At 36.5% G+C, this 25,431-nt stretch overlaps 1 protein-coding gene across 2 annotated transcripts in view; it reads right to left on the bottom strand.

Annotated features, from left to right (window-relative positions):
- Positions 1–20,934, bottom strand: part of CARD9 (caspase recruitment domain family member 9) — a 71,362-nt gene extending 50,428 nt beyond the window's left edge. For both annotated transcript variants that reach the window (XM_053696128.1, XM_053696129.1), the window contains exons 1-2: positions 20,836–20,934; positions 2,489–2,679 (exon numbers count right to left, since the gene is read on the bottom strand). In XM_053696128.1, the coding sequence (XP_053552103.1) occupies positions 2,489–2,679; positions 20,836–20,873 (229 nt within the window). In that variant the 5' untranslated portion in view covers positions 20,874–20,934. The remainder of the gene's footprint in view (positions 1–2,488; positions 2,680–20,835) is intronic.
- Positions 20,935–25,431: the final 4,497 nt, after the last annotated feature.

Genomic DNA, 25,431 nt, shown 5'->3' with positions numbered 1-25,431 from the left:
TGTGTTGTGCTTGTTTGTTATATAATTTCAATAAGTAATTGCGTGAAAGAACTGGCTGCTCTGTCCGCATTCACTGGAGAAATGGACTGGATTGGCCAGCGTGGTGGCCATCTTTGTTTAGGGCAAAGTTATTATCTACTATGGTGAGTGAGGGCAGAGCCGCAGCGGTGTGCAGAAAAGGCATATGGAGCAGAGAGACAGGTGCCCCTATATGGAAGGCATCTGTAGGCACATGCCTACTCTGCCTAATGGTAAATCCGGCCCTGGAAAAAAGTATGTACACATTTTTTAACTTATTTTTTGTATGCACTATATTATCTTGAATTGACAAACCTTTTTTTGCACATATCTTCTTTTGTGATTTTTTGTACAAGTATATATTATATTTGCTAGCCACCTCATAACAAACAGTTTGTTGATTATATATAGACAACTGAATTACTGTTTGTTATCATTGATTATTAATAGTGCACTAGACCCACAAACAAGTTTCAAGTAAATAATTAAACATTTCATAATACAATCTCATACTGTTTAATATCCTTTAGTAATATAGTGTTGTAAATATAATAATATTTTCCTGCTCACCGTCACTCAATCTTCAATAAGCGTCTCCTGTCTCCCCTGCTTTACGTAAATGCATGACGGGAGTTGTAGTCTTTGGCTTTTTAGTTCTTCGTTGCGCTGTGAAAAATTTGTCGGGGCAGCGTGGTGACGGGAGATGTTGTGCTGGGAATGTTTTTTATAAGCTCACTTACTTGTGACATCTCCATAGCGCCACGTCATCGCTGAAGCAGATGTGCCGGTGCTGGAAAAGCAAAAAGTTTTACGGAGCACCGGATTAGCGGTTAAAATAGAAACACTTGATTTATTTATTTTGCATAAAAGCCGTTTGTTACAAGCAGAGGAGATTGTCCATACTTCCTTTAGATTCAATGCTTTACTTTTATGCAAAATAAATAAATAAAGTGTTTCTATTTTAACCGCTAATCCAAACTTTTTGCTTTTTCATATGCTAGTTTGGGACACACAGTGAGCACGGATTGACAGCGGAGTGCCTGTTTAGGATTGGTGGGCTGAACACAAACCTACCTATTTATCCAATCAATGCACGGACAGAGGACACCATATTACATGGGTTACAGTTTAAACAGCTATACAGAGGAAAACGGAACAGGAGCGTAACGGATCGGCATTGAGATACAGGAACCGGAGGTACCGGATAAGAATACAACAAAGTCACACAGGTACCGGTATTTACAGCGGAGAAGTCTGGCATAAAACCGGGAGGTCCCGGTGCGATAAACAGTCAACTTTTTGCAAATTACTGCACACTCCCTATATCATAATATATGTAATGGTGAACAATGTTTGTATAAACCCAGTAAATCCAGAAACTACACCTGAAAGAGGGTACAGGGAAGTGTTCCCACTGAATATACCTAGTGACCGGGTGTATAAGGCGGGTTATACATTGTGACATATAAACATTTAACAAGCAGGTTTTCTTGCAATTTATTTTGTGTTACCGAAGCTCCAGTCTAGATAACTAAAAATAAATAATATGCACAATTATCTGTATGTGTTTTACACTTAAAGGGACATGAAACCCAAATTTTTTATTTCATTATCCAGATAGAGAATCCAATTTTAAACAACTTTCTAATTTACTTCTATTATCTAATTGGTTTCATTCTCTTGGTATCATTTGTTGAAGGAGCAGCAATGCACTAATGGTTTCTAACTGAACACATTGGTGAGCCAATCATAATCAATATATATATATATATATATATATATATGCAGCCACCAATCAACAGCTAGAACCTAGGTTCTCTGCTGCTTCTGACCTTGCCTAGATAAACCTTTCAGCAAAGGATAACAAAAGAAGGAAGCAAAGTAAATGATAGAAGTAAATTGGAAAGTTGTTTAAAATTGTATTCTCTATTTGAATCATGAAAGAAACATTTTGGGTCTCATGTCCCTTTAAGCTCTCACATTTGTTTTGTTGTGCCGGCGTTGGCTCTGAGCGTTTGCCGAACGCGGCCCAAGAGAACAGTCCCCAAGCAGGGGATCTCAGCAAGGTGTAAAATTTCAACTACACGGACATTGAATTTCTAAATTATTTTAAAGACTAATAAACAAAGAACATTTTAATTAGGTTATACAAACTGTCTTAATTTAAGTCAGTTTTACAAATGTTACATTAAAGAATTTTAAAAATCCAGAGAAAATTAGAGGTTCTTATTTGATTTGTCAATGAGATACTTTACCAGCCAATGCGTTTTGTGCAGAGATCTTTACACCACTTTGAATTTATGTTTTATAAAAAACGTTAGGTGCTCTGACCAATAGACCAATTTCACACTGGATGTTAATTTCACTCTTCTGTTTACAGACTGGACCTTTTAATTGTCACATTGATGGGGACACCAATAAGATCTTGTAGTACCTCACCTGTTCTGTGTTTATTTTCTACAAAACTCACCTACTTTCCTTTTCCGAATCACAAGGCTGGGATCATTGAATACTTGCTCTTCGTCATCGCTGTTGATGACCTGACACTGTCGGAGGTAAGGGGTTATTCGATTAGGGTCAATCACAGAGATCAGCTTGACGCGGTAATTCTCTAGTTTCTGCCAGCATTCCTCATTCTCCTCTTCAGACATGATCATTTCACTGAAAACAAAAGTTAAGATGGCATAAACATGCTGATTCATAAAAATAGAAAATTGCACATGAAATTGATATTATGACCATGAATCATTACAAGCATTGAGTAACTGTGGTTATCTTCACACAATATGGGCTAGATTATAAGTGGAGCGCTAAATTATCGTGTGCCCGTAAAATTTGCCCGTTTGCATGAGCGTGATAATTAACCAGTGGCTAGTTATTGCTACAGTGAGCTAGCGGTAGCAATTAGCGCTCACAAATTTTACCAGAGATCCGATCTCATTTTCTAAAATTGCCCCAAATGCCCTCAAAATAGAGGGCATTATAGTTTTTAATTGGGAAAAAAGGTAGCATTTTTTTTTAATTAAAAACAACTGCACTAGGCAGTTTTTGGGGTCTAAAGTAGGTAGGAGTAGGGTGTTACATTGCGTCTATGGGAATTGTGTTTTCCCAGTAAATATATATGTATATGCTTATATACATATATGTTTATGTCTTAATATGTGTATATACACATAAATATATATGTATTTATTACAAAATGCTGCCCATCGCTGCGCTACTTACCCCCTTCACTGAGCGAGGTTCTGATGCCGTCTGTGATGTCATCAGAATGAGGCTCCCATTAGAGCCTATGGAGGTGCGCTCTCGCAAGCGCAATGCTTCCCAGCAATGCGAACATGAGCTCGCGTTCGCATTGTTGTTAACTTGTAATACCAGTGCACATTAGCGTACGCTGGTATTTCACAGTGAAGCACAAATATCACTTTCATAAAAGCAATATTTAGCGCTATTTTTGTTATCTGGCCCTTTATCTGTGAACACCTGGGCTACTGTGTGTGTCACATGACGTGAGTTTTTTGTGTTACCTAATAAGTTAATCAGCAGACATTGAGAATCTTAGTAAGCAGATAAGTTAGAAAGATAATAGTAATAGAATCCAAAGCATTATTGCTTTTTTTTTTACAACCAATAAAATAGTGTCCTGGGTTTTAAAGCAATAAGAAACAGTCTGTATCATTATCGCAATAAAAGTTTTAAAAAAAAACGTAATGTGCGGGATTATGTATATGGTGCAGGCTTCAGCGTAACTGCTGAAACCTGCGTCACACGTAATTTCACCTCGCACATCGGGGTATTACACAAACCCCGCTGGCAGTTCATAAAGTGCCGTAAGTCGGATAAACTAGCGATATCCAGAAATGAGCGTAAATACAAATTTCTGTAGTCGCCAGTGACTTAAAGGACCAGTCAACACTGTAGATTTGCATAATCAACAAATGCATGATAAGAAGACAATGCAATAGCGCTTAGTCTGAACTTCAAATGAGTAGTAGAGTTTTGTTAAATAAATTGCAAACTTATGTATATGTCCACTCCTCTATCATGTGACAGCCATCAGCCAATCACAAATGCATATACGTATATGCTGTGAATTCTTGCACATGCTCAGTAGGAGTTGGTGATTCAAAAAGTGTAAATATAAAAAGACTGTGCACATTTTGTTAATGGAAGTAAATTGGAAAGTTGTTTAAATTTGCATCCTGTATTTGAATCTTGAAGTTTAATTTTGACTTGAGTGTCCCTTTAAGACACTTTAGAAACTGCCGGCACCTAAGAAAATAAAAAAAACCATCTCCTGTAAAAGTCTAACTCGCCTCCCAAAAATAAACCAGACACGTCAAAACCCCTATATCCGCTATCAAACCCATATCCAAACTAATAATTAAACTATTAACCCCTAATCCGCCATTCACAGATATCGCAAACTACCTAATAAAAGTATTAACCCCTAATCCGCCATTAACCCACATCGCAATAAACCTAATAAAGTATATTATTTTTTAGGATTTTTTAGTGTTAGTTTTTTTATTTTGGGGGGTTTGGTGGGTGGGGGTTTTTACTGTTAGAGGGGGCTCTAAAGAGCTGTTTAACTTAGGGCAAGTCCCTACAAAAGGCCCTTTTAAGGGCTATTGATAGTTTAGTATTAGATTAGGGGGTGTTTTTATTTTGGGGGGCTTTTTTATTTTCATAGGGATTAGGTTTAATTTTTTTAATTTTTAATAATTTGGTTTATTATATTATGTTAAATTAGACTTTTTTATTTTTTGTAATCTTAGATTAATTTAAACAAGTTTTTTTATTTTTAAGTAATGTTAGCTTTTTTATTTTAATTGTAACTTAGTATTTTTTAATTTAGGTAATTGGGGTTATTTAGGGGGTGATAGGTTAGGGGTCTTAGTAATTTAATTAGTTATTTGCGTTGTGGGGGTTTGGCGGATTAGGGGTTAATAGATTTATTAGGATTATTGCGTTGTGTGGGTTTGGCGGATTAGGGGTTAATATAAAACAACAAAAGATATTTTGGTGCACATCCAACCACTTAAGTCCACTCTTTCATGGCATATTAGTATATGCTTCTGTCTGCCAAATATACTTACATAGCTTCTAATAAGATTGGGATAAACATCTCGCAATAATATGAGCTTATATTTGTGCTGCAAAAACAAATATACTTCTATCTGCTAAATATATTTACATAGTTCAAATAAAATTGAGATTAACATCTTGCAATAGTATTGACTTATATTTATGCTGCAAATTTTTTTTTGCTTTTTAAAAAATGCCTTTAAATGAAATGGGATCTTAGTCACACAATATGATCATATTCTGCTAAGCCAGTCTACCACTTACAAGGTGTCCCACATCAGACCGGTCCTATACTAACCAGTTTCCACACTGCAGCAAGTCATATTTACACAGTGTGAAGCTTTCTAGCTTATTGAGTATATTTATCAGGAACACACCTGGGCTGGGTGGCGTGCAGTAACCAAAGGGGAGGGATTTGGTCAGCTCCCTATTTAAGAAATACAACAGAGGGGTTTTATATACTTTTTTATGTTTATTTCGATGTGGGTTAATAGTGGTTAAGGGGTTAATATACTTTATTAGGTATATTGCGATGTGGGTTAATGGCGGATTAGGGGTTAATATACTTTATTAGTTATTGCGGTGGGGGATTGCGGTTGACAGGTAGATATTGTGCATGCGTTAGGTGTTAGTTAATATTTTCAGGCAGTTACGGGAGTTACAGTGCTCACATGCTCAGCGCAAGTCTTGCTGCGCCTGCCTATGTGTGGCGAGGTGAAAATGGAGTAAAATTTCTCCATTTTCACCATGTAAGTCCTTGCGCTGAATATGTGATAATGATTTGCGACTCGGTTCTATGTTAGCTTATGGGAGTAAAAATTGCGGCTGACGGGTGAAATATACGTGCCGCATTTATATGCGGAGCTGTATATGTGATACCAAAACCATGTAAAAACCGGCATCGCCCGCAAAATAGCATATGTAATTTTGCCCAATATGTGCAGGGTTCATTATTTCCTAGCACAGCCCCATAAAGGGGCTGAGATCTCTAAAGGACATACTTGAAAACGAGAGAAATCTCAATGTATCTTTCCTGGTAAAATATTTTATAAATAATAAATAAATAATAAAAGGAAAGCATCATTTATAAGTGCTCATTTTACAAGATAACAAGTAAGTTCTTTTTATGTTTGCTATGATTTAATATATATTTTGATAATAAAGGAGCACCATTTCACATCTCTTGAATCATATTGATAGATTAGCTCTTTTAAAGGAATTAATTAATTAATAGTTGCCTGTACTATTTGCTGGTTTACAAAACAAAAAATTATTTTAAGAAACTATTTTGCAAGTTCTTGCTACACAAAATTAAGCAATTGCAAAATGAATTTTAGGAAGTACTCAAATCTTCACCTAAAATAAGGGCTAACTGGAAATAAAACAAGTGTTTAGTGGGAGACTGGGCTAAAGGGAAAACACTGCAATATACTTTTATAATGTTGTTTGCTGTATTTTTCAGTAATTTTGTTCTGATTGGCTCCTTCAAACAAGGCAAGGTGGGTGGAGTTAAGTTATTGAAAAACAATTGTAGCAAACAAGGTAATATGGAATTCCAATCAGTTTCAAATACGTCCATTATGTTAGTTTATTGCAAGAAGGCAGAAAGATCTTGTAATTGCAAAACATATATTGTCCATTTAACTGAGGCTGGATACTATGTAGATTAGTGCAATATAATAGATCGTATTTTAGTTAATCAACAGCTAGTTTCCTACAAGTGTATTCTAGACAGTTCAAACTTGTATTTATGCTGCTACTTTGTATACACACATGAATTAGAAATGTATTGTAAAGATACCTAGTATATCCTTTCACATGGGCGGCTGCAAACATCTTTTTCCAGGGAGGGGACCACACACACACATATACATATATACACATATACACATACCTAGTGGCTGCTTGATCTGTGCAAGAGCTCATATCTGACAACAAATGACCACAGGACAGGAGAAAAAAAAAACATACATTCCTTGCTTTTTAAGTGATATGTCCCTGGACAACAAAACAGTGCAACATTTTCTAACATAATTACTGTATTAAATGTTTTTTTTAAACTTTTATTTTGTATGTAGATCTTTCACAATAGAGTGATTAATAGCTGATATATACTGTGCACTCCTACAGCCAGTCATCACAAATGAGTTCAATTGGATTAGTTAAAGTGGGCTCTATGAATAACTGATAATAAATCAAATCTTTACTTTGGGCAAATTTTTGCACATCCTAGAAAGTTAGTAATGTATAATGTTATAATGCAGTGCAGGTCAGTGCCATACTGAAAGTGTTTAAGCAGAAGCACCCAGATTACACAATTTGTGGCACTGAAATTTAAAGTGTATTACTGTTGGCACTTCTGCTTTTGGAATTCACAATGTAATTACCTCTTAAAGGGACATTCTAGTGCAAAAAATGTATAAAGTATGCACTTTTTGCACCATGGACTCTCCAGTTATATTTGTTTAATGCTGCAAAGGGGTTTAAACACATTGTACATTTTTTGCTAGGAGCTAACTGGCATCGGCAGTCAGATGACCCCACCAATCACCTGCTATGTTCAGCACTGCAGCTGTACCTCTTGCACCTTCTAGCAGGACTTTGACTATGCATTTAACCCCTTACTGGCACTAATATGTAGTTATATTATGTAACATATACACTGTATTTAGAATTATATATATATTTTAGAGAGAGATGGGAAAAAGCTCAATATATACAACAAAGTATCCTTATATATTTATTAATTTATAAAACTAATCAGTTCTGCTTTTTCAAATCCACACAGCACAGCTTATATAATCAGTTTTCCATGTCTGAGCTACATCACAGGTGATATAATCAGCTTCTCGTGTCTGAGCTACAGCACAGTTGATGTAATCAGCTGATCATGCCTGAGCTACAGCACATGTATGTAATCAGCTGCTCATGTCTGAGCTGCAGCACAGGTGATATAATCAGCTGCTCATGTCTGAGCTGCAGCACAGGTGATATAATCAGCTGCTCATGTCTGAGCTGCAGCACAGGTGATATAATCAGCTGCTCATGTCTGAGCTACATCACAGGTTATATAATCAGCTTCTCGTGTCTGAGCTACAGCACAGGTGATGTAATCAGCTGCTCATGTCTGAGCTACATCACAGGTTATATAATCAGCTTCTTGTGTCTGAGCTACAGTACAGGTGATGTAATCAGCTGATCATGCCTGAGCTACAGCACAGGTGATGTAATCAGCTGATCATGTCTGAGCTACATCACAGGTTATGTAATCAGCTTCTCGTGTCTGAGCTACAGCACAGGTGATGTAATCAGCTGCTCATGTCTGAGCTACATCACAGGTTATATAATCAGCTTCTTGTGTCTGAGCTACAGTACAGGTGATGTAATCAGCTGATCATGCCTGAGCTACAGCACAGGTGATGTAATCAGCTGATCATGTCTGAGCTACAGCACAGGCAATGTAATCAGCTACTCATGTCTGAGCTACAGCACAGGTGATGTAATCAGATTCTCGTGTCTGAGCTACAGCACAGGTGATGTAATCAGCTACTCATGTCTGAGCTACAGCACAGATGATGTAATCAGCTGCTCATGTCTGAGCTACAGCACAGGTGATGTAAAAAGCTACTCCTGTCTGAGCTACAGCACAGGTGATGTAATCAGCTACTCATGTCTGAGCTACAGCACAGGTGATGTAATCAGCTGCTCATGTCTGAGCTACAGCACAGGTGATGTAATCAGCTGCTCATGTCTGAGCTACAGCACAGGTGATGTAATCAGCTGTTCATGTCTGAGCTTTAGCTCAGGTGATGTAATCAGCTACTCATGCCTGATACAGCACAGGTGAAATAATTAGCTGCTCATGTCTGAACTTTAGCTCAGGTGATGTAATCAGCTGCTCATGTCAGATACAGCACAGGTGAAATAATTATCTGCTCATGTTTGAGCTGCGGCACAGGTGATATAATCAGCTGCTCATTTCTGAGCTACAGCACAGGTGATGTAATCAGCTGCTCAGGTCTAAGCTAGAGCACAGGTGTTGTAATCAGCTGCTCATGTCTGAGCTACAGCACAGGTGATGTAATCAGCTGTTGAGGTCTGAGCTAGAGCACAGGTGATGTAATCAGCTGCTCATGTCTGAGCTACAGCACAGGTGATGTAATCAGCTACTCATGTCTGAGCTATAGCACAGGTGATGTAATCAGCTCCTCATGTCTGAGCTACAGCACAGGTGATGTAATCAGCTGCTCATGCCTGAGCTACAGCACAGGTGATGTAATCAGCTGATCATGTCTGAGCTACAGCACAGGTGATGTAATCAGCTACTCATGTCTGAGCTACAGCACAGGTGATGTAATCAGCTACTCATGTCTGAGCTACAGCACAGGTGATGTAATCAGCTACTCATGTCTGAGCTACAGCACAGGTGATGTAATCAGCTGTTCATGTCTGAGCTACAGCACAGGTGATGTAATCAGCTACTCATGTCTGAGCTACAGCATAGGTGATGTAATCAGCTACTCATGTCTGAGCTACAGCATAGGTGATGTAATCAGCTGCTCATGTCTGAGCTTTAGCTCAGGTGATGTAATCAGCTACTCATGTCTGATACAGCACAGGTGAAATAATTAGCTGCTCATGTCTGAGCTGCGGCACAGGTGATGTAATCAGCTGCTCATGTCTGAGCTTTAGCTCAGGTGATGTAATCAGCTGCTCATGTCAGATACAGCACAGGTGAAATAATTAGCTGCTCATGTCTGAGCTGCGGCACAGGTGGTATAATCAGCTGCTCATGTCTGAGCTACGGCACAGGTGATGTAATCAGCTACTCATGTCTGAGCTGCTGCACAAGTGATGTAATCAGCTGCTCATGTCTGAGCTAAAGCACAGGTGATATAATCAGCTGATCATGTCTGAGCTAAAGCACAGGTGATATAATCAGCTGCCTATGTCTGAGCTACTGCACAGGTGATATAATCAGCTGATCATGTCTGAGCTACAGCACATGTGATGTAATCAGCTGATCATGTATGAGCTGCAGCACAGGTGATATAATCAGCTGATCATGTCTGAGCTACAGCACAGGTGATATAATCAGCTATATATGTGCAAGCTACTAAACAGGTGATATAATCAGCTGCTCATGTCTGACAAACAGGGCAAGTGATATACTCACTATAACATTTAAACATGAATTCATTGGTTAACTGCTCACACAGAAATATTTTAATCTATTTTTTTTTTTTTTAATGAATACGTTTCTGTCTATTACTGGTGTATCCTTCAAATCCACTTGTAACGCTTAAGCAGCACTTAGTAGCCTCTTTGTTCAGTGCATCTATCAGGAACCATTTGATTCTGAACATTCAGTTCCACTTACTTTTACAGAATAAACTCATACTATTTCTTTCCTGAAGCTACTTATACAGTTGCAAGAAAAAGTATGTGAACCCTTTGGAATGATATGGATTTCTGCACAAATTGGTCATAAAATGTGATCTGATCATCATCTAAGTCACACCAATAGACAATCACAGTCTGCTTAAACTAATAACACACAAAGAATGAAATGTTGCCATGTTTTTATTGAACACACCATGTAAACATTCACAGTGCAGGTGGAAAAAGTATGTGAACCCTTGGATTTAATAACTGGTTGAACCTCCTTTGGCAGCAATAACTTCAACCAAACGTTTCCTGTAGTTGCAGATCAGACGTGCACAACGGTCAGGAGTAATTCTTGACCATTCCTCTTTACAGAACTGTTTCAGTTCACCAATATTCTTGGGATGTCTGGTGTGAATCGCTTTCTTGAGGTCATGCCACAGTATCTCAATCGGGTAGAGGTCAGGACTCTGACTGGGCCACTTCAGAAGGCGTATTTTCTTCTGTTTAAGCCATTCTGTTGTTGATTTACTTCTATGCTTTGGGTCATTGTCCTGTTGCAACACCCATCTTCTGTTGAGCTTCAGCTGGTAGACAGATGGCCTTAAGTTCTCCTGCAAAATGTCTTGATAAACTTGGGAATTCATTTTTCCTTCGATGATAGCAATCTGTCCAGGCCCTGACGCAGCAAAGCAGCCCCAAACCATGATGCCCCCACCACCATACTTCACAGTTGGGATGAGGTTTTGATGTTGGTGTGCTGTGCCTCTTTTTCGCCACACATAGTGTTGTGTGTTTCTTCCAAACAACTCAACTTTGGTTTCATCTGTCCACAGAATATTTTGCCAGTCCTGCTGTGGAACATCCAGGTGCTCTTGTGCAAACTGTAAATGTGCAGTAATGTTTTGTTTGGACAGCAGTGGCTTCCTCTGTGGTATCCTCCCATGAAATCCATTCTTGTTTAGTGTTTTACGTATTGTAGATTCGATAACAGGGATGTTAGCATTTGCCAGTGACTTTTGTAAGTCTTTAGCTGACACTCTAGGATTCTTCTTCACCTCATTGAGCAGTCTGCGCTGTGCTCTTGCAGTCATCTTTACAGGACGGCCACTTCTAGGGAGAGTAGCAGCAGTGCTGAACTTTCTCCATTTATAGACAATTTGTCTTACCGTGGACTGATGAACAGCAAGTCTTTTGGAGATACTTTTATAACCCTTTCCAGCTTTATGCAAGTCAACAATTCTTAATCGTAGGTCTTCTGAGAGCTCTTTTGTGCGAGGCATCATTCACATCAGGCAATGCTTCTTGTGAAAAGCAAACCCAGAACTGGTGTGTGTTTTTTATAGGGCAGGGCAGCTGTAACCAACACCTCCAATCTCATCTCATTGATTGGACTCCAGTTGGCTGACATCTCACTCCAATTAGCTCTTAGAGATGTCATTAGTCTAAGGGTTCACATACTTTTTCCACCTGCACTGTGAATGTTTACATGGTGTGTTCAATAAAAACATGGCAACATTTCATTCTTTGTGTGTTATTAGTTTAAGCAGACTGTGATTGTCTATTGTTGTGACTTAGATGATGATCAGATCACATTTTATGACCAATTTGTGCAGAAATCCATATCATTCCAAAGGGTTCACATACTTTTTCTTGCAACTGTATAAGACTAAAAAAATGTATAGCCTCTAGCAAACATAAACTAGTAACATTTAAAATCTATACATTTTATTTTACCCTTTTCTTTCTTACCTCACTTCTTGCCTCTCTCTTTCTTTCTTTCTTTCTTTCTTTCTTTCTTTCTTTCTTTCTTTCTTTCTTTCTTTCTTTCTTTCTTTCTTTCTTTCTTTCTTTCTCCTTTCTCTCTCTCTCTCTCTCTCTCTCTCTCTCTCTCACTTTCATTCTTTCTTTCTCCCCTTCTCTCTCTCTCTCTCTCTCTCTCTCCTTCTGTTTCTTTCTTTCTTCATAATTAAACAATAACCCCAGAACCTGAATCAAACTCTAGTACAAACTATATCCTTGGAAAGATAGTATTGCTTTCTTTCCTTCTCTCCCTTACTTTCGTTCTCTCTTTCTCTCTCTCTCTCTCTCTCTCTCTCTCTCTCTCTCTCTCTCTCTCTCTCTCTCTCTCTCTCTCTCTCTCTATATATATATATATATATATATATATATATATATATATATATATATATATATATATATATATATATACTGTATGTATATATATATATATATATATATATATATATATATATATATATATATATATATATATATATATATATATATATATATATATATATATATGTATACAGTTGTGCTCATAAGTTTACATACCCTGGCAGAATTTATGATTTTTTGGCCATTTTTCAGAGAATATGAATGATAACACAAAAACTTTTCTTTCACTCATGGTTAGTGTTTGGCTGAAGCCATTTATTATCAATCAACTGTGTTTACTCTTTTTAAATCATAATGACAACAGAAACTACCCAAATGACCCTGATCAAAAGTTTACATACCCTGGTGATTTTATTTATATTCTCTGAAAAATGGCCAAGAAATCATAAATTCTGCCAGGGTATGTAAACTTATGAGCACAACTGTATATATATATATACACAGAGAGAGAGAGAGAGAGAGAGAGAGAGAGAGAGAGAGAGAGAGAGAGAGAGAGAGAGAGAGAGAGAGAGAGAGAGAGAAAGAAAAATGTCAGTTGATTAATGTTTTGATGGGACAATCTAAACTTGCTATATATAAGGGTAGAAAGAACAAATAAATAATGATATGGTTTCAGATGGTCTGCTTACAATTTTTCAAATATTAATTTTGTCAAGAATAAAGTTAAAATTTAAATACTATCAGTTGATTCAAGATTTGGAAGCTCTTAAAATTAAATGGTGTATAGGTGGTGTTTTATGTGACGATCAAGATCATATTTTACACTTTATATTTATTGCCAAAGTGAAATTGAGGACCACTAAAAACCAGCCTAGAAATACTTGGCCATGCCTCCAAATCACAATAGTGTTGCCCTGATTTATCAGGGTGATAAGTAACCGCTTGTCCATATATGGAGGACCCGAATCCTGAGTAGTGATGTCTTTAGACACTATACCAACACGAGTCTGGATAGAACTTAGGATGTGACACTATGAAGGGATGATACTGAAAGGCAGTTGGGCAAACCAAGTCAGAACCAAGACAGGTAGCCAAAAGGAAAGTCAGACAAGAAAAAAGTCAAACACAGTCAGGGTAACAAGGAACCAAACCTAATGCTCAGGTGCGTAGTTTAAAACCAAACAGAAGTTCAGGAACAAGAAAATCATACATAGACAAAGCCACCTTCAGATACAATGATGACAAATGGATGACAAACTTAATAGAATGGTATCATAAATAGGCGTAGACTTAATAATTACATGACCGTGAAGCTAAAATGATGCAACCAAGCTGCAGAGTGGTGCAACCATGATTCAAAAATGTACGCACAAGTATGCATATCCAATCTGTATTGTTAGTGAGTAGCAAGTATAAATATTATAGTGCTATTAATAGAGTAGATTATTGTCTAGAATAGAGAAAATGTAATATTAGAAGTAAATTAGTACCCGATGAGCTAAAAGTCTCTGGGCTGGCGAGATTATTACAGAATGCTCACCAGTCCTATTTCCCTGGTGGAATGATCTAAAGCCATTTTTACCCTGAAAACAGGAGGTCTCGCTAAGTATACTACATTTTTGTATGGGGAGGAGTTGCATACATTACAAAAGTGCACAATAATATATGTATTTTAAATATCTTACAAAATGAACAAATTTAACCATTTACACAAAAATACGCCGAAAAATATTGTATTGTTAAGGTGCATCAAAAATCATAACAAAATTCCTCACTAAATATCGTATTTTATCAAAAACTTAAATTAGTACTTACAAGTACAAAATACAAAGCGTAATTGTTGTTTTTTTCATAAAATAGGCTGAACATGGGTGTTCCATGGGAGTATATGAAATTGTTTCTAATCCCAGCATAATTCTATAAAGATTTTCACACTTCAGATCTCACAGTGGCTCAAGAGATGGCGAGTATGGGAACGTCTTCCGGAACTGTTTTACAGGACAGTGGCGACACAGAGTTCATAATGTTGCAGGATAACTACTACAGGGGTTATACAGGCGGAGGTTGATGTTATTACATTTTGCTGAATCCCTGACCTATTGTGAAATGTTGAACATGAAAAGCAACTTTCAAACATGGAAGCCCCACTTTCAACTCCTTTGGTAAAGACAGGAACGACTAGTAAAATGCTTGTGCAATGCCGCCTCCTGCTTACCGGCGACAAATCAGCTGCTGGCAGAGGGTGTCAATCATCTCGATCGGTCTTACGTTCGCTGCTTCTTAACTTATGTTTCAGGTGAGTCTGAAACGATTGTCGGAGGATGCAGCATCCGCTGCTTATTAAATCTACCCCATAGGGCCTGGTAACCCAAACATTGGTGCTCAGGTGAGATGATCTAAGATCTCGTCAGTATGGAGAGGTCCCTAAAAAAATGTTAGCAACACAAATTTTAATCAGAGTTCTTGATATGAAGGAGAGACACCTACATTACAATATAAGGTCTAAAAAAATCCTAAAGATTTCGCATGATTTCTCCCCATGCCAGCGAGGTTTTCAATATCAGGACCATAGTGTCATTTTTATTTTTTTTACTTAGGTTTCTTTACAGGAAGTGGAAGCTTCCTTAGGACTTGCACATAAGGTGGTAGCTAGAGTGTGGAGCCTATATAATTTGGTCTATAAGGAATCTTAAGATATTGTTGGCAATGGGTTCTATTAAAAGGGATATGAAACCTAAAAATGTTCTTTTGTGATTCAGGCAGAACATACAATTTTAAAAAAGTTTCCAATTTTACTTCTATTGCCAAATTGTCTTTGTTCCCATTGTAATTCTTTGTTGAAGAGATTCCATTCACATGTATATCAGTCCAAATATTTTTTCTGTATTACTTTTGCAATGTGCATAAAAATATGACTCAGATTAAGGCAAACAGGCTTGAAAGTTGGCATTGTGTCTTTTTAAATAAAGTTTTTTGATTTTATAAACACTTTTTTCCTTGTGGATTATTCTGCTGTGCACATCCCTGGCTAATAACTCCTTAGCATTGTGTTGAATACTTTGGTCATTTGGACTAAATGTGACTTAGTAAAAGCAGGATATACTTGTGTATAACATTTGTCTTGTGAATGAAAACATCTTGTTAGAGTATTCTGTATTTCTTAAAAAAACAACACGCAAATAAAAATATTTTATATCTAAGAGGGAAGAATTTTTAGTTTAGGGTCACAGTGAGCGTTAAAGGGACACTAAACCCAACATTTTTCTTTAATGACTCAGATAGAGCAGGCAATTTTAAAGGGACACTGAACCCAAATTTTTTTTCTTACGTGATTCAGATAGAGCAAGCAATTTTAAGCAACTTTCTAATGTACTCCTATGATCAATTTTCTTTGTTCTCTTGCTATCTTTATTTGAAAAAGAAGGCATCTAAGCTATTTTTTAGTTCAGAACCCTGGATAGCACTTATTTATTGGTCAGTTAAATGAATCCACCAATCAGAAAGAACAACCCAGGTTGTTCACCAAAAATGGGCCTGCATCTAAACTTACATTCTTGCTTTTCAAATAAAGATACCAAGAGAATGAAGAGAATGTGATAATAGGAGTAAATTAGAAAGTTGCTTAAAATTGCACGCTCTATCTGAATCACAAAAGAAAAAATTTGGGTTCAGTGTCCCTTTAATTAATTTTATAATTTACTCTGATTACCAATTTTTCTTCGTTTGCTATCTATTTAAAAAGCAGGAATGTATAGCTTAGGAGCCAGGCAATTTTTGGTTTAGAACCTGGGTTTCGCTTGCTTATTAGTGGCTAAATGTAGCCACCAATAAGCAAGCACTATCCGGGGTGTTGGACCTAAGCTTTACATTCCTGCTTTTAAATAAAGATAGCAAGAGAACAAAGAAAAATTGATAATAGGAGTAAATCAGAAAGTTGCTTAAAATTGCACGCTCTTTATGAGTCATTACAGAAAAAAAAAATAAGTTAAAAATCAGTTAAAGGGGTTAATGCCACTTCCTGACAGGATATTATGGCCAGTCAACCTACTATTTAGTAACCACAAGTAGTGAGTGGTTACTAAATATTAGTAGTCCGTGTATGATCTGCATTTAGTTTAAGGGACATGAACATCATTTTTTCTTTCATAATTCAGAAAAAATCCTATTGAGAAGGACCACCTTCTTCAAGGTAAATGGCAGCCCATCCTAATGAGGACCACCTTCTTCAAGGTAAATGGCAGCCCATCCTACTGAGAAGGACCACCTTCTTCAAGGTAAACAACAGCGCATCCTATTGTGAAGGACCAACTTTTTCAAAGTAAACGGTGGCCCATCCTATTGAGAAGAACCACCTTCTTCAAGGTAAACAGCAGCCCATCCTATTAAGAAGGACCACCTTCTTCAACATAAACGGTGGTCATACTATACCCACATCACACAGCAATAGAAATAAAACTATTGATTGGTAGAAATATGTATACTACATTTATTAAAGGGAAATGAAACCCACTTTTTTTCTTTCATAATTCAGATAGAGCATCTGATTTTAAACAACTTTCTAGTTTACTTCTATTATCAATTTTTCTTCATTCTCTTGGTATCTTTTATTGAAAAGCAGGGACATATGCTTTGGACCCGGCCCATTTCTAGAGCACTTTTTCCTGCCATGTATAGGCTCCAGATGCCTACTTAGGTATCTCTTCAACAGATAATATCATAGGAATAAAGCAAATTTCATAATAGAAGTAAATTGCAATTTTATCTAAAATGATATGCTCTGTCTGAATCACAAAATAAGACTTTTGGGTTTCACATTCCTTTAAGCTACCAGGTGTGTAGCACAATTGTTGTCTCTTGTTTCCTATGTATATAGGGTTGAAGTTAATTGTAAAATTTTCTTTGAAGGGAGGATAGGATCTTACTTAATCAATATCTTTATATGATGAAAAGTTGGAAGTGCAAGAACTAAGATTTTTTTATTTCGTAAAAGTTGTTCTTGTCCGACAAGAGGCTAAATGACCTAAACCAGCTATTGATTTCCAGCACTTTGAAGAAGAAAAATCTGTTACAGAATTAGCTCTAGGGAATGTGGGACAAGCACAATGTTTGTATACAAACCCTACAAATGTTTAGCCCCTTCAGGACGGACCTATCTGTCCAAGTTCTGATTGTAAACAAAAAAAAGGAAAATCAAGCACATGATCGCCACTGTGATCATGTGCTTCAAAAAATGGCACTGATTGGCTCCTGAGAAACTTCCTGCTTTCCTAGGCACGACCCCCAATCGGATCAACCGCCATTTGTTTTTAGAATGGAACAGGACACTGCAAAAGTTAGGACATGCCATGCCGTCCTTTTATTATTATTATCGGTTATTTGTAGAGCGCCAACAGATTCCGCAGCGCTAGTCCTAAAGGTGTTTAAGCCCATCGCTTTTAGTACATCATGGAACGTCCTAATGGCGTCTAGGGGTTAATAACCTAGTTAATATGGTTAGCACCATGTGGTGTATGGACATTCCCCTACATGTCCAACTCATTTTGTTTCTTCTAGAGCAGGCAGATGATATTTAAAATGATATCAACCACACTTGCTGTTAAAAAGATTAAAAATCATGACAACTCATTCTGATGTTCCTCTTAAAAATGAAAGAGGAACTTATAGGGGTGGGTAAAAAATGATGGAGCAATGAAAATGTAATAGAAGTAAAACAGAGTTGTTTGCTTTATAACACTGACGGCTGACCTCGTGTGCGCATTTCTGAAATATTCTTCATTTTTTTGCTGCTAATTATAAACATTTAGATGTTTATTTTAAAAGTGAAAAAAAAAAATACCTTTAGGGTCCTCTAAAAAAAAATAATAACTACATTTTACTGAAAACAAATTGTAAGTTTGCAATTTAAACTACAATGAATCATTTTTTCTTTAATATCTAATAAATAATAATGTTACTTTTTTTGTACATGAACTGCAACCAGCCAAAAGCAATAAATACATTTAAAATGACATTACTTTATTACTATATATTTCTATTTTCTTTTTTCTTTGCTTTAACAGTTAAATTAAAAATTAAGTATATAGATTTTTTTTACATATTTTAAGACTCTGATAAATCAGATCGAATAAAAACCTCAACTGTTAATGGTACCTTCTGTCATTTGACAAATAATTATAACAATTAATATAAAATTGATAAAAGTAATAAATAAAAATGTGAAAATGTCCAAAGGTTACATCTACATACAACTATTAACATGGGAAACAATCACAAACCTTGGCATAAAAATATATCCATCTATTTACAGATGCATAGGTGCGGCAAGTAAGTGGCGCTGTATTTTTTTTCCCCGCAATTGCGAAAACTCCGCTAGAGTCAAGCTTTTTGCACAAGTTGGGTTGCGTTCGTATTACAAGTTTCAAAAAACGCATTTTGCTCTAGCGTTAACCCAAATAGCGCGAAAAACCTAACTTAATTTTCACTGTGCATGTGCATGTATTCTCACATAGCAATCAATGGAGAAAAAAAAGTGGGAAAAAAAACCTCACACCCAAGATCGTGCAAACTCCATAGCATTTTCGCATTCCCCATAGAAGTCAATAGATAAAAAAAATTGTTGAAAAAAAACACCCATCGTGCAAACAACATTGCATATTCACATTAGCAAATGTGAAAAATTTACAATAACTACATAGTTAAAAATCTTTATGAAAGGGACACCCACATTTTTTCTTTTGTGATTCAGATAGAGCATGCAATTTTAAGCAACTTTCTAATTTACTCTTATTATCAATTTTCTTCGTTCTCTTGCTATCTTTATTTGAAAAAGAAGGCACCTAAGCTTTTTTTTTAGTTAAGGACTCTGGACAGCACTTTTTTATTGGTGGATGAATTTATCCACCAATCAGCAAGGACAACTCAGGTTGTTCACCAAAAATGAGCCGGCATCTAAACTTACATTCTTGCATTTCAAATAAAGATACCAAGAGAATAAAGAAAATGTGATAATAGGAGTAAATTAGAAAGTTGCTTACAATTTCATGCTCTATACAAATCACGAAAGAAAAAAATTGAGTTCAATGTCCCTTTAAATATGAATATTGCATTATTATGTTTTCATCTACTTAATGGCAAATGGCTATAATGCACTTATATGTAAGTTTATGTGCATTACACATACACATATAAATACATTATTACAGTATAATACATTATACACACACACACACATATATATATATATATATATATATATATATATATATATATATATATATATATATATATACATACATACATACATACAAATACATCTTTAGCAATGTATATGTATGTGTCTCAATATTAAAGCCCTTTACCTGCCTTTTTTTCCCTGACACCTGAGATCTCATATCATTTTTGTGCAGTTTTTTAAATAATTTTTATTAGACAGTGTTATTATGAGTGTAACTGTACTTTGTAATATATTTTTGAAGTGTTTTGTGCAACGTTTTTTTGTTTCAGATAACATTTAACCACAGCTCTAAGATCGCGGTAAGGATTGAAGCATAAATGGTGATAGCACTAAATGAAATTTCGCTCTACTTGTAATACAAGCGCAATGGAAAGTGACTCGCAAAAACACGATTACGCTAGTGCAAAACTGTTTGCACCTCACTTGTAATCGATCCCTATATTGTGTAATGTGCATCTACAATATTGTTTACAAGGCAATTCCTCTCCCTGTCCCACGCTACACTAACACTCTCTCCGGCTAGACACAATGTTTATATCTCAGGACCTGTGTATTGTATATATGTACATTTCAAATGCTTATCTTGTTAAAGAATCACTCAGTCAACGTTTGTTTATATAGAAGTATATAGCTTTGTTTTGATTTATAGAATTTCTATGGGTTGCTCACGGTCCTACAAGCAAAAACAAATTCACTTCTTTCCCTGCATACCCTTCTAACATATTCTGCACTGCACACAAGCATGGGCAAGTTGCTCCAACATGAAACAAAGAGATGACTAAGGATAAAAAAACTTTCCTATTTTAACCATAGATATATAGATAGATAGATAGATAGATAGATAGATAGATAGATAGATAGATGTACAGACCTATTTATAAATTGATAAATAAAATGATATATATACTTTCTTTTTCTCTCTCTCTGGGAAACCGAAGCTTTTATATTGTCTAGTAATCTCTGGTAAAGCAGAGCATCTGGTAACCTACCTTGTGGTGACAGATTTTTCTAACTCCTCAGATTTCATCTCATATAATGCCCTGAACAGTGTGAACGAGGGTTCTCAGCACACCTTGAGTTGAGACGCTTTGATCTGGGAGGAGCAAGCTGGCTTTTTGGAAGTCACTTCCTTCTATGCAAATTTATCATAGCAGAATACAAGTTAAAGGCACATTCAACTCAAGAAATTTTGAGCTGGCAAATGGGCGTTCACAATTTAAACATTTTATTATTTATTTATTTTTTATGAATTACATAATAAGTTATTATTAGTTCTATTTTGAAACTAACAAACTGCACATCTGGGGCTCAGTGGTTTAGTGAGATTTGTATAAGAAACCTCATCACTGCTGTGAGCTCCCTGAGGAAATGCAAAATTAAAGTCAGTCACTAACCTTTTAAATGGAAAACCTACACTACATTTGGTCCCTCAAAACGGACAATAGTTTTAAACTTACATGTTCTAACTAATTAAAGCACATCATTTTTTTACTTTTATGTCCCTTTAAATTGCACCTTAAAGGGATACTAACCCCCCAATTTTTTTCTTTCATGATTTGGACACAGCACGCAATTTTAAGCAACTTTCTAATTTACTCTTATCATCAAATGTTCTTTTTTTGCTTGGTATCTTTATTTGAAAAACAGGTATAAAAGCTTAGGAGCCGGTGTTCTATCGAGAACTCCAATACATCGAAAACTCCAATCTGACGTCACTTCCGGTGATTCCATACATCTGATTGGTCGGTGTCTCAATGAGTGACAGGATTCACAACCAGATGGGCACTGTAATCACCTATCTTTACTAGCTATTTTGCCTCTGCCTGGGGGGTTCAAGGGGGCCAAGTCCCCCTTGAAAACCTCATTCCCCAAGGTTTACTTGGGGTGTATGCCAGAGAATTGGTGGTGCGCCCCCAAAGACAGGCAAAACAGAGAGTGAAAATAGAAGACTCACCGGAAGTGACGTCAGATTGGAGTTTTCAAAGAATTAGAGTTCTCGACAGTTCACCGGCCCATTTTTGGTTCAGCACCTGGGTAGCGCTTGCTACTTGGTGTCTACACCTGGTAAGCTTACATTCTTGCTTTTTCAAATAAAGATACCAAGAGAACAAAGAAAACTTGATAATAGGAGTAGCTAATCTGAATCATGAAAGAAAAAAATGGGTTTAGTATCCCTTTAATAATACAAATCATGATAACTAGAGCGAAGATTTTAATCCCCATATTTTGTAAATCTTCTAACTGATGATATAAAAAATAATTATGCCTGAAGAAGAATTTAAGTTTATGAAAATAGAGAACTTAGCTGAACAAAAAACAATGTGGGTTCAGTATCCCTTTAAGAGCTGTTTATTTTGTTGTGCAGGAGAGACACCTACAATAAAATATAAGTTCTGAAAAAAATCCAAAAGGTTCAGAATGATTTCTCTCCATGCCTACCTGTGAGTTTTTGATCAGCTGGCCCATTGTGTGCAGTTTGCTAGGAGAATGTGTGTTTAATGTGAGAGCACATGCAGGGGGTTTAGTAGGGTTGCCAGCTGTGCTCCATAGAAATAAGGTGACGTTGACTGGGTATAAGTGGGGGAGTCACACAATAGTCACACCCTTAGACCCTGACATGTACATTTTTGAAAACTGAGCAATGATTGTATCCCAATTGGATATACACATTTTTTGACCTCTTTGGTTGCCAAAAACACATACACAGCAGTGATTTGACCCCCTTGGCTGCCAGTAGCACACACAGCAATGTGCTGACATCAAAATGGTTTACAGTAAAAATGCACAGAACACAGACTGTACCCGCTCAGGGGAATTTAAAAAAATTTACATTTAAAAAAAGACCATTAAACACAGTAAGATACAAATTCCATGCAAGAAAACAATGAAGCCCATTTATCAAGCTCCGAAAGGAGCTTGAGGGCCTGTGTTTCTGGCGAGTCTTCAGACTCGCCAGAAACAGCAGTTATCGGACAGGAATCGCCACGATCGGGTTGGATGATACCTCCCTGCTGGCAGCCCATTGGCCGCGAGTCTGCAGGGGGCGGCGTTGCACCAGCAGCTCTTGTGAGCTGTTGGTGCAATGCTGAATGCGGAGAGCGTATTGCTCTCCGCATTCAGCGATGTCTGTCGGACCTGGTCTGACAGACATTTGATAAATAGGCCTCTTAGTCTGAATTTAAAAGGGGTAGTAGATTTTTTTTCTGACACATTGCAACATTACTTCCAATTTCCCTCCCCCCTGTATCATGTGACAGCCATCAGCCAATAACAAACATATATATATATATATATATATATATATATATATATATATATATATATATATATATATATAGTGAACTCTTGCACATGCTCAGTAGGAGCTGTTGCCTCAGAAAGTGTGTATATACAAGGCAGTGCACTTTGTGATAATGGCAATAAATTGGAAAGTTTTTTTTGTTTTTTTTAAATGCATGCTCTATATGGCTCATAACAGTTTAATATTAACCTAAGTGTTAAGTATTTTTATTTATATTTTACTGGAAAGCCTACAGAAATGCTGTACTGTCTGATTGAATATTGGACACCTGGGACACGTAGATTTACTGGAGAGTCTTGGACTATGGAAATTAGGGTACAGCCATCCTGGGGTGTTGAGCTGTAATCTGATTACAATTAACAGAAGGAAAATTCCTCTGCTATAACATTTCTATGGAAATAATAAGGTGTTGCTATTTTGTTTGTCTAAATGAAGTGTTGCTGTTTTATAGACAGCTCTGTATAATGGTGACATAGGTCTTTTATCCTGTTCTTCAAGTACGACTTGCTGGAACATCATCTGTTCGAGAAATGACCCCACCTAAATCCAGTGTTTGTGCATGTCGCAGCTGGATAATTATTGCATTCAGAGAACCTACAGATGGACAGGATGGAATATGAAACCCAAAAAATGTTCTTTAATGATTCAGACAGAGAATACAATTTAAAAAAAAGTTTCCAATTTACTTTTATTATCAAATTTGCTTTGTTCCCATGTTGAAGAGATGCCTAGTTAGGTGTCTGGAGCACTAAATGGCAGGAAATAGTGCTGCCCTGTAGTGCTCTTGCTAATAGATACCATTCTTGCACATGGGCATGCTCCTACGCTTTTCAACCAAAGATACCAAGAGAACAAAGAACATTTTATAATAGAAGTAAATGAGAAAGTTTTAAATTATTTAAAACATTTGAGGCTAAAACGTGCTTTACCAGTAAAATCTGTGATTATTAAAGGGACATGGAAACCAATTTTTGTCTTTTATTGTTCAGATAGACCGTGCAATTTTAAACAATTTTCCAATTTGCCTTATTTTACATAATTTGTTTCATTTATAGGTATCCCTTTACACCTAGGTAGGCTCAGGAGCTGCTGATTGGTGGCTACATATATATGCCTCATGTTATTATTTCCCCCCCCCATGTGCATCAATGATTTTACAACAATAAATACAAAAAGAACAAAGCAAATAAGATAATAAAAATAAATTGGAAAGTTGTTTAAAATTGTATTCTCTATCTGAATCATGAAAGAAAATTTTTGATTTTCATGTCCCATTAAAGGGATATGAAGCTGCAATATCTATTGCTTGTGCAGAACTATGGGATTAAAGGGACAGTAAACATTGTATAACTACAAGTCATTATTTTGTGTTGTAGTGAATCTAATAGGTGACGTGTGACTTAACTTGTGCTCTAAAACCATTTAGATATAGTTTGGAAGAGGTGTTGGCGTTACCGTGGCATCAGCCAGCTGCAAACTGCAAATACCAACCTGATTGATTTGCACCAAATCTCTTCTAGTGCCAACCTTATTGTGAGTGACCATTTTGGAGTTTTCATTTTGCTTTTAATTGGGTTAATGGTATCATGCTATCCCATGGTTATTTTTAGATATAGATTTGTGCATCTCTTTGAGAGGTTTGAACAGGGGCATTATGGGTATAGTGGGCATGGGTGTTTGATTATTATTGATTTGACTAAATTTTATTAGCGTAAAAGTGCCTTTTATTACATTTTAAAAAGTAGTTGATTGAGCAGATAGCGTTTGTATCTTCTTGATGAATGTCATCCAATATAGCAGGGATAATGTCTGTGTTTTTGGCGGGTGCTTAAAACCAATATAATACTTTCAAAATCTTTTTGACGTTCTCAGTAATAAGTAGAAAGTGTTATTCAGTTTTATCAAGTTAATTTTAGCTGGAACAGGGGCATTTTCTAGGGTCGCCATCTTTAGTTTTGCGTTACCAATATTAGCACTTTGTAAGACTTACTAGTTAGTGTTCTACTTGTAATCTGGTTCTTAATAAATAATTATAATCAATAAAACTTAAAAATAAAAATGTAGAAAATCTATCGCTGTATTTGACCTGGGGAGGGCTGTGGATCCCACAAAGAGCAGACCAGGGGATTGGTGGACAAGTCCACATATCATGTGGGAGGCCTGCAACATTTCTCACTGAGAAAAACAACATTCACATAGCTGCTAACTTCTTGTCTGCCCCTATGAACGACAGGTTGCTGCGAGGAGGAACCGGGACTCAGATTGGTTAGAGGATCCCCTTTTC

The sequence above is a fragment of the Bombina bombina genome, chromosome 12 (genome assembly GCF_027579735.1).
Source record: "Bombina bombina isolate aBomBom1 chromosome 12, aBomBom1.pri, whole genome shotgun sequence".
NCBI lineage: Eukaryota > Metazoa > Chordata > Amphibia > Anura > Bombinatoridae > Bombina > Bombina bombina.
Note: the sequence above shows the minus strand (reverse complement) of the source record. Positions and strands in the feature narration are given on the sequence as shown.